The 10,433-nt window shown below is 43.0% G+C and overlaps 1 protein-coding gene across 2 annotated transcripts in view; it reads left to right on the plus strand.

Annotated features, from left to right (window-relative positions):
• The first annotated feature begins 705 nt into the window (after window positions 1–705).
• CHD1 (chromodomain helicase DNA binding protein 1) overlaps window positions 706–10,433 on the plus strand; it is a 55,296-nt gene continuing 45,568 nt past the window's right edge. For both annotated transcript variants that reach the window (XM_027911515.1, XM_027911523.1), the window contains exons 1-2: window positions 706–799; window positions 2,527–2,735. In XM_027911515.1, the coding sequence (XP_027767316.1) occupies window positions 2,683–2,735 (53 nt within the window). In that variant the 5' untranslated portion in view covers window positions 706–799; window positions 2,527–2,682. The remainder of the gene's footprint in view (window positions 800–2,526; window positions 2,736–10,433) is intronic.

Genomic DNA, 10,433 nt, shown 5'->3' on the forward strand with positions numbered 1-10,433 from the left:
AGGCCAGCCCTATTCAGGGCACAGTCCAAGCATTCCTAAATATGCGCCGGTACCACTTTTAAAAGCGTCGTTGGACTCAGAAACGCGGCCCCGTTTGTCGCCAGGCTGTGATTTCACACCGACAAACCTCAGACAACCCCCCGCGCCGCGCAGCGCAGCGCGGAACCGCGCCGGCCTGCGCTCAGGCCATGGCACCCCTCGGGCCGCGCCCTGAGCCCGCACACCGCCATGGGAGCCCTTCCCTGCGCCAGGCTAGGAAGCAGGGAGGGAGGGACGGGGCTGGGGCTGACGGGCGAGAGCTGCCCCTGAGCCTCGCCAGCCCCCCCGCGCTCCGCCGGCCCCGCCACCGCGCTGTGCGGGGCCCGGCGGCGCAACCCGCCATCCCCGGCCCAGGCTCCTCCTCCCGCTGCCGGTCGGTCCCAGGGCGCAGGGCTGACATCACGCCCGGGGTTTCCATCCGACCGCGGGAGGGGGAGGCTTCGCGGAGCGGCGGCGTGATGGCGGCGGTCGGCAGCACTTAGGAGGCGGCGGCGGCGGAGCAGAGCGGCGCCCACCCCGGTTCTCCCTGCGCCCCTCCCAGTGCGGCCTGGGCCCCATTGTTCGAGCGGCAGAGCGAGCGAACCCGCGGCGCAGGCAGCGCGGAGCCGGCGAGAGGAGTGGCGGCCGCCCAGGCCCCGCCGCGGCCGCGGGAGCCCTCCGCGACACGGGGCTGCGTACGAGCTCCCCGCGGGGCGCAGAGCGGCCTCGGGCCTCGGGCGCCCCGGGGAGGGTTGGGCCGGCCGGGTCCCGCGCTCCGCAGGTAGGCAGAGGCCGCCATGGCTCCTCCGCCGGCCGCGAGCCGTGCAGCTGCCGGGGCTGGGAGCGGGCGGGGGAGCGGGCGGTGCGGAGGAGATGCGGCCCGAGGCGCGCTGCCGGCAGTAGAGGGGGTGGATGCCCGGTGCCGGGCCGGGTCCTTGGGCCCGCTCGCTTATCTCCGCGGAGGGAGGGATCCGCGGGGGCCGAGGCGGGCAGTGGGGTCGAGCCGCTCCTGCGGGGGGAGCCAGTGCGGAGCCGCCCGGGCGGCCGGAGAGCGGCCGCAGCTCCGCTCCGGCCGTGGGGGGCGCCGGGGGAGGCGATCGTGGAGGGCGGCGGCCTTGGAGGCGCTGCCAGAGAGCGGCGGCCGCGCAGGCCGCGCCGAGAGCGGGGCAGGCGAGCAACCCTCTCCGGTCTCCCTGCGGACGAGCGGCCGGGAATCGGGATCAGCGAGGAGCGGGCAGCGGGGAGAAAGTTTTGTCGCCGCCCGCGGTGTTTCCCGGGGCGCTGCGGGCGCGGCGCTCCCCGCGCGGGAGCGGCCGGGGCGCCGCCGTCGCCTCCGCGGGATCCCCGAGCACGCTGCGCGGCCCCGCCGGGCTCGGAGCGCTCTCCTATCGCCCTGCTCGCGCTCATCGCCATTGTTCGCAGGCCGGAGCGGCCCGGCCGGGCGAGGTGGTGCCTGAGCGCCGAGCAGCGCCCGCCCCGCAGCGAGGGGTTCCCCCTCTGCCGCCTAGGCTGGGACTGTGGCGTGTTCGAGGGGAACACCCCGGGGCAGGTAGACCCTAATCACCTTCACACCGCTGATTCCGAGGGCGCAGCTCTTTATCTGATTATCAGTGAGTTTATACTTGCGGCCCATTTACCGTGAGCCCAAACTTTCTCTGGGTGCACCGGGTACTGACTGCAGCGATTTGACTATGTGGAATAATGATCATTCCGTTTGTGGGATCTTGCTGGTGTGATTTAGTGGGGACTCCTGCGTTAAACGCGACAGTCTTTATTTTCCTGCTCCTACCCACAGCTGTATGTAAGCATTATGTCTGTACCTGGAAATGCATCCACTGAGTTTTGTGTATGAAACACATTTTACTAAGCAGATCTTAGCAAAACATTAATATTTATGGGGTTTTACCTACATGTGCAAGTAGACATTTTTTTCTTTAAAATTTATATTTGCTTTGTTTTGAAGTCAATACTATGACAAAAGTTAAGCCATGAGGTATAGTACAAATATGCAGTGAACTGTTCTTATTACCCTGCAAGAGCTTAAGAAAATGTAATTTCCATAACATTTTGTATTTTGCAGCTAGTGGTTTGGCAGAAATCACCATCTTCATAGCACTATCCATGAAAAGTTTCATAAAGAAGCATAATTGCATGAAGAAGTGTATGTTGGGACCCGGATGCAGTCAGACAAAAAGCTAGACAGGTCTTCTATGCATTTTGTCTATTTTATTTAGCTCTTCCATTTTTTTTAAGTGTAGCTAATAAAAAGACCTGGTTTTCGTTTGTTTTCACAGAAGGAAAAATAATTTTTTTTTCTCAGACAAGAAAATGGTGATAAAATGAATCAGCAATGAACAGGTATTACACAAAAAGCTGGTTTTGAATTACAGACATGATGTCAAACATACCCATTTTCATTGTTAGTGGAAAAAAAGAGCTTATTTTTGGTATTCCTTTAATTGCAAACATACTTTAAAATTGTGTTAATGTTTTCTTTTACCATCTTAGGTATTTTTGGAGAAATCTTGAATACCCACTGAGAGCACTAAAGTAAACACATACAGAGTCTGGAAGACATACAGAGTACCAAGAAGTGGATTCCTAATATCCACCTTGTAACCTGAGTGGACTTTTATTTATCCTTTAAACTTCTTACTATTTACAATGAATGGGCACAGTGATGAAGAAAGCGTAAGAAACAGTAGTGGAGAGTCAAGGTAAGCACTCATTTCAGTTATTCTTACCTAGATAGTATGCTCCTATATTTTGTTCACTAAAACTAGTTTATATTTGAACTTAGTGCTAAAGCTTCATGGTTAGCAAGTGGATCATACTAGGAGGCCTGGATATGCTTTCTTACAGGTGCTTCATCTGCTTGTTACATTCACATGGCTTCAGCTAAGAATGGGAATGATCTTGTGTACGTGTTACATAATAAAGCTTAAGAAGTATTAAAGCCACGTCAGCATCCAACAGAATAGTATTGCTCTTCTGAGGAAATAATGTGTGTGAAATGGAAACCTTATATTAAAATGTTAAAATAAAGCTGCTGCCTGTAAAGTGCAAGGCACACATGCGTAATACTTGTTGTGTAAAACCTTAACTAGACTGTCTGTAGTTGGGGCAGTGGTTTTTCACTTCAATTTTTGATAAGAAGTACTTCATGATTCTATTAATGTTTAGAGCTGTCAGAATAGTATAACTGCAGGTCCTAGCTTTGTATTTGTTATCTGAAGTGAAAGTACTCTTTCATCTGTGTTTTTAACTAAGAAAAAAAAAATCAGACCTTAAAGTTATATTACAGTCTTACAGCATGTGCTGAGTGTTCACATGTTTGGAAAAACCTGATTAGAACATCCTTACATCCATGCAGGGTGACAACCAATTTGTAGCAGTGGAATTAAGTTCTCTTACTAGAATAGTTTCAAGTTCGAAAAGTCCCTTCTGCACTACAAAGTTTAAATTTTTAGAACTAGAAATATGATGAATGTTAAACATTTAAAAGTCAACTTTTAAATGCAAATAAAAGGTGAGGTTTAGGCTGTGATCATGTGCTGGTCATGAAGCTTGCAACTAGCACAGTGTATGATGCGCTAGGAAGAAGGGGAAGAGTTTTAGGTGACTCTTAGGTGCAAATCCCAAGGAAATCTGTGAACAGTAAAACTGAAGATGCTTTAATAATTTTTGTGTATTTTTATGTCAAGTTTCCTATTATACACAGGATTGTTCTAGAAAGATAGTAAACTTTCAACCTAGTGAATAATTTGTACATTCTAATACATAATAACTTTTGAAAATTTCTGCTTCCAACAAAGTTGGTATTGTTTTGGTTAACAAGTTTGAAGTTCTTCTGGTGAGGGGCAAAATATTCCTTGTTACTTAAAAAGAAACCAAACAACAAAAAATTCCAATAAGTGTGAACTTACCTGGGACAAGTCTGATGATTTTGTGTGTGAACTTTCTTACTACTTGAAACAAGCCACCTTGCTAAAGATCTGTAGAAAAACTACATTGTATTGAACTGTGACTGCCCATAAATACTAGTGTGTCAAAGCTGCTTAAAAGCTGTAGCAGTTCAGAAGACTAAACCAGTTAAATGTCATAAAGTTCCCAGCAACTTAAGGAAAAGTAAGCATCAGAAGGATGCATAACTCAAACCTTGATAGTTGCCTGTGGAACGATACTTTGTCCTTCATCTTAAATGTCTTGCTGAGCACATTTTAAAACTTCAAGATGATTTAAAATGCGAAAAACTATTTTTCCTAGCCTTATATCCCTTGTTAACCCCATAGCCCAGTTCACAGGCAAGTCTTGGAAAGCTTACTTTCATGTTTGACATGCATTATCAGGAAACCATTCTTGTAAGTGAAATGTGAAAACTTTACATGATGGAACCCTGTTCTATCTAACCTAGTTCCACTATTAAAATAATACAGAGTATCCTTATATGACTTGCCCTTGATTTTTAGTCTTTTTTTTTTCTTTAGTTTGTAGGTTTCCAGTACTCAAGATGGTTTTCACTCCGAGGGGAGTTGCCTTAGCAAGCTGCAGACAGATAGCTAACTGTAACTTGAGAAGTGTTGCTGTAATTAGCCTTCAAATCTGAAAATGTGAATTTTACAGAATGGAAGTAGAGATCAGTAGCAGAATATTTTTACTAAGCTTCTAGTGGTCCCATTCGATGCAGATACTAGGGGAGGGAAGTGGAAAAAGGGAAGAAAGCCATTGAGAAGCGCTGATGGCAGTAAAGCGCAAAGATCAAATTCAAGAATTAGTAGCATAAAAGAAGAGACGAAGGTAAAAACAGTGATAATCTGCAATGATAACTACAAGAAGTCTTTGAAAATTTGTGTCAGTTTACAAATTAAGCACTTTACAAGTACAGTAAAGCCATTCACCGGCCTTTCGAGTCTGGTGCAAACTCTTGTGGCTGTCCTTCTGGAGTAACAATCTTGATAATAAATATAGCCTGATTTAGGGGAGTCACCATCATCACTTCAGAAAATTAAGCAGTGGATCAGAACTGTGTTTGCAAAAATACACAGGCAGAGGGCACATCATCATATTGTTTTACGGAAATACTATGACTTGCCTAAGTTGTGGAAAGACTGCAGTATTCTCAGCAGTATGAGGGCTGGAGAAGGGATTGATCATAAACCTTTGACTATGCATGGATCAGCTTTCTGCTAAAGAATGGTAGCTCTACTTAACTCACTGTGTCTGGCTGTGAAGATGATTTTCTTTCTGAAGTGTGTGAGAGGGATGACCGGTTTGCCACTCTGCTGCACACCTTTCCAGGGTTGCCTGTATTCATCTGTCTGCTAGATAACTGGAAAACTTTCCCTTGCTACAGGTGTTGGTCTTGAAGTTCTTGCTACAAGAACTGCATGGCCACACTATTTGGACTTTCCTTGCCTATTTCAGTAACCTCTGAAACTCTAGATCAAGCTTGATGGAAATTGTAGACTAGCATAAACACTTACCTAGTCTTGTTGCTTGGAGTTCTGATTTCTGTCCAGTAGTCACAGCGGAGTCTATTCTCCAGCTTCTTGTTTACTTGAAGAAACTACTTTAGTATTTTTAAGTAGCTCAAGGTAAAATATCATAGGTACTGTTCATCTGGAGAGCAAGTGAGTGTAGACACACAGACTTCACAGCAGTACTCTGAGAAGCTGACTTTTAAGCAAAGCATCTTTGTATAGTGTTCTTGAAAAGAGTTCAGTTAAAACCTTCAATATGAATAAATACCTTCAAGTTACATAGTAATAAGAAACCTTAATCAGCAAGGAAGGGCAGTTATACCTGAACTGCAAGATAAGTGCCAGGTAGAACAGGGACTACAGCAGTGAAACGGTGCTAATGGAATAACAATCTGATTTCCCATCTGATTGCTCTTCCTGTGTTCCTGGAGAACAGTGTATAGAGTACTTGACGAAACCTTCCTTTCTGTAGGTGAATGGATGTGTGCTCAGTGCAGTGTAACTGGATGGTAGCTGGCTGGGGTGTAGTTCTCCTGTTTCTGCAGTAAGCAGAGGGCAGCTGCTTACACCTTAAAGACTTGTACAAGTGTTTACACGCTTAAAAGTTGATGGTAGTAGAAAATAGTAATTTCAATGGGTTTAATTCACTTTATGGATTGAATAGTCTGTGGACCACAAAAGGTAATTAAGTGAAGACCAAAGAGACTGTCAGCAGGCTTCAATTCACTATATAAATTCATACCTTCCATAGGAAGAAAAAAGATATATTGAAAGCCACGACTTTAGGTTCTTACTTTCTTGAAATCTAAGTGGGAGCTAAAACAGAGATTGACCAAGTATGCACTGGATTATTTTTGGTAGTAGTTTAATAGATAATAAAAGTGTGTGTATACACCAAGAGAGAGCATGTGCATAAAATGATATGTATGTAAATGGGTACTTACTGCACAGGAATTCTCAGATCAACGAAAGAACCTGAATGGTTAAGAAAACTGTTGGTAGAACTTATGCAAACAGCTAGTGACTAAAGCAAGCTCTTCACTTCTGTTAGCAGTATTTTTCTCTTTAATTAGAAAATTATTCTCTTATCAGGAATGATCTCTTACAGAATTGAGCATACTGAAGCATGACAAGATGTCCCTATCCTAGTTAAAAACATCTTTTGACTTTGGAAGAGTTCAGATACAACGTTTATTAAAACTCAGGTGGGGTTTTTGGTGTGGGGTTTTTTGTTTATTTGTTTGTTGGAGCTTTTTGTCTGGAAACATTTCCAGCTAAGAAAAGAAATTACAAACTCATGATTCAGATGTGATCATTCACATGGTTTTAAGTTTGGCTTTGGGCTTCCTGCTGAGTTTATCCAGGTCCTGGTTTTAGTCTAACCTAACTGGATGGCAAATACCTATTCCACATACAGATGCAATTCTACCATTCTGAGAGTTTCATGATTTTAGCTGATGCAAGCTTTTTGCTTTCCTCAAAACAGAGTGAAGTTCTGTGATACAGGCTGTCTGTACACCAGACCTATTCAGATGTGGCCCATCAAGTGGCTTTTTTTTCTTCCAGTTAATTTCTGTTTAATACTTTTTTGTTGGTGGTCTGCAAGGAGCATCTGGGAATTACATCATAGTGTTGCATCTCAGTCTAGCTGCATATTTAAGGTTACTCTTAAGATGAGTGATTTGTGTCTCTCAAAGACTTCAGTGTGGTTCATAGCATCATGAAAGTTGGTAGGTAATCAGCAACATTTTGTAGATCGAACATAATTCTCTTTATGCCCTCAGGTTTTTATTGACAGTGATAAATAACATAAGTCATCCTTATGCATCTAAGTCAAATTAAATAGTGAAGATTTCTTGCAAAAAATAAAATTAAGAAACCCTTCACTTACATGGTGCTTAACTAAAGGAACTTGCTTGTGAACTTGAAATTTTAGGAGTTTGTTACTTAGTCTGTGACTTGGCGTTTCATATTCCAATGCTTGCCTGCCTTCAGCTTGTTTTAAAACAAACAAACAACGAAACAAAAACCAGACAGTCCACTGTCATCTCAGATAGTTTTCAAAGACTGTGCAGAAAGTAATCTCTTTTTTAGTATGTTGAACTTAATTTTGTGTAACTTGGTACTCTCCTGCTGTTCTTGAAAAAGAACATTATTAAGGTAACTTACACCTAATGAATGCACTTAAAATCTGTGATGATAAACTACCCACTCTTGGATCCATTATTATCCTAGACCTTACACAGGAGTCTGAATGCTCAGCCAGTTCTTTTGCAATGTGACTTGTTTAGCTTTCCATTTTAGGATTTGTATTTCTAGTGCCTAGTTCCTCATTCTGTAATCCTTTCAGGGGCACCTTGTTGTAAGGGATAAGCTAGCGAACTTAAGTTGAGAACTAATGGCTCTGTGTCAGGAAACTTGCTTTAAGCTTGTCATCTCCCCAAAACATTCCCCCTTTTAATTTTTAGGGAGGGTAGTTTGGAAAAAAAAAAAAGAAATTCATGTTTGTTTTCACTTGTTACCTCTTCTTGTACGTTCATTGCGCTATGGTGCTTTCTTTCAAATGAGTCTGCAAATAAATACTGCATTCAGGCATGCATTTGTTGTGAGTATGTAGGGACTATCCCGAGACAGTATTTATAAAAAAGAACAGAAAAATTCCTTCAGTGTGTCAAACTTCCATATCAAATCAGATTTGACATGTGCTGCTGTACAAGTGCAAGTATCAAGGGCTAGAGGTAAGAGGTTTCTTAAGTATATACCCTGAGAGGTGCTCTTTCTAGAATTTACACCTCAGTTTGTCAATATGCATGAAACTGTAATTTTTCCTTTAGAAATTCCATCCTGGGAACTGCTACTCATTTTCAGTGTATATTTGCTTGCTACTGAAAGTTGTTAGTGACAGCTGACTTTGTAATCATTGCTGTGGTTTGTTTGCAGGGTAGAGAAATAGTCTCACTCGAACAGTACTAAAATCATCACTAGTGCTTTATCCATCGTGTTTGTTTCTATTTTCCTTAGCCTTATGATGGTCCAGGTTTTAGTACAGTCTTTTGTATTACTGTTTTTGTTTATTTTGGTGGTTTTTTGTTTTGTCTTTTTGGGTGTTCATTTTTTCCTTTTCTGTTAAATAAAGTGAATGCAATATAAGGTTTCTTACTCAGCACCTTTAAACATATAATGCCGTTTTCGTATTACTTTTTTTAAAAATAAGTAATATTTGTAATTTGCTTGGAGCTGGAGGAGGGAAGAAGGCTTATGTGACACACAGAAGGACAACTCAGAAAAGCAGTAATTTCCTTTTGAGTAATGGAGTTAAGTGTGCAAGAGAAAGTAAATGGTCTATAATGGTTAATCTTGGTAAACATTGTTTTACTGCATCTATTATATTAACACCACCTCTGTTTTGTGGCCCTGTTGTTTTCATCTACACTTCCTGTTCTAGTCTTTGTCATGCCTATAATTTCTGTAGGCATTTTACTTCTTCGATTCCATTAATCTTGGAAGGAGGTAAGGAAAAAAAAGCAAGTTGGACCACCAAGTGAAGTTGGTTAGAAGACATCAGCACTACAAGACCAGAGCAAAGACGTGATGTGACACAGTAAACAGGGTGAATTTGACAAACACGGGTTTATGGCAAACGTTCTCAGTTAACTGAGAAAGAAGTCTTGTACGTTGACAATGTAGCTGATTATATTAGTTAAGTGTGGCTTTTCTCCAGAGGAGTTGAATGAAGAAAAGCAGATTCCAGCTCTGGAGTATCCTGCAGAGAGACCTTCGTGACTAAGTTAGGAAAGAGTGGGGGACACACAGAGAAATGTCCTCATTTATGCTAACTGGCTGAAAATAGTGGAGGTTTTTTTTACTTTCCAGTTTTAATCAGGCTTTTTTTGGAAGAAAGAGATGGATACAGTTGCACAGAGCACAGACAAAAAAAGGCTGGTTAAGTTGCACTCAAAACTGTCTGCCCTAAATGCCTCCAGCAGCATGGTAAGATATCCACTTTTGTGTTTTGCTGAACTGTTTCCAATAGGAGCATCTTAAGCAAAGACCCTGGCCTATACAAGAAGAGGAATTGTCAAGGAATAACACACTGTGCATCTCCTTTTCTGCAAGGGGAACTCTGAAGAGAGGGCACTAGAAGCGCTATTCCTGAACTAGTATTTATGTAACAGCATTAGACAGCAGGAGACATTGAATTGTGACAATACTCCAGTCCATCATTGAGGAAACATGGAATGTTCTTGTATCCTACCCCTAGAGATATGGTACCAAGAATCTTAGTAATTAGTAATGCCAATTCAGGTGATTAATTTTCTGGAGGTCAGTGATGCTGCTTTGCAATAATGGGCATTACTTGGACCCTAGTTAGACTACATCAGCTGACACTGAAAGCTTTTTGGCTAGAAAATAAATTGCTTACAGACTGTGACTCAAAAAACACAGGTGTAAAATTAGGAATTCCATAGGTGAAAGAGCACAAGAAAGCAAGCAAGGGTGTTAGAACGACCTCACAGCTCTTATCTCCCTGAATTTATGTTTTAACATCTATATTTCAGAGTTTAAGTTCTGTTTCTTTAATGCAAGTAAGCTTCCTTGCTATCAGAGAGAGGCTTTTTGTCTTTAATGCAGCAGTGATTTTAAAAATCAAATTTTATTACAGTGTGAAAAGCCCTCACTTATCATTTGGTTTGCAATGATAACTTCCATTGCTATTTACAGAAAATATACATGTTTTCTTATTTTACATAGAATCATAGAATCATAGAATCATAGAATCATAGAATAGATTGGGTTGGAAAAGACCTCCAAGATCATCAAGTCCAACCCCTGATCCAACTCCAATTACTATATCATGGCACTAAGGGCCACATCCAATCTCTGCTTAAAAACCTCCAGGGATGGTGAATCCACCACCTCTCTGGGTAGGCTGTT

Source organism: Empidonax traillii, unplaced genomic scaffold (assembly GCF_003031625.1).
Source record: "Empidonax traillii isolate 1590-97213 ecotype Southwest subspecies unplaced genomic scaffold, ASM303162v1 scaffold4:size3804566, whole genome shotgun sequence".
Classification (NCBI taxonomy): domain Eukaryota; kingdom Metazoa; phylum Chordata; class Aves; order Passeriformes; family Tyrannidae; genus Empidonax; species Empidonax traillii.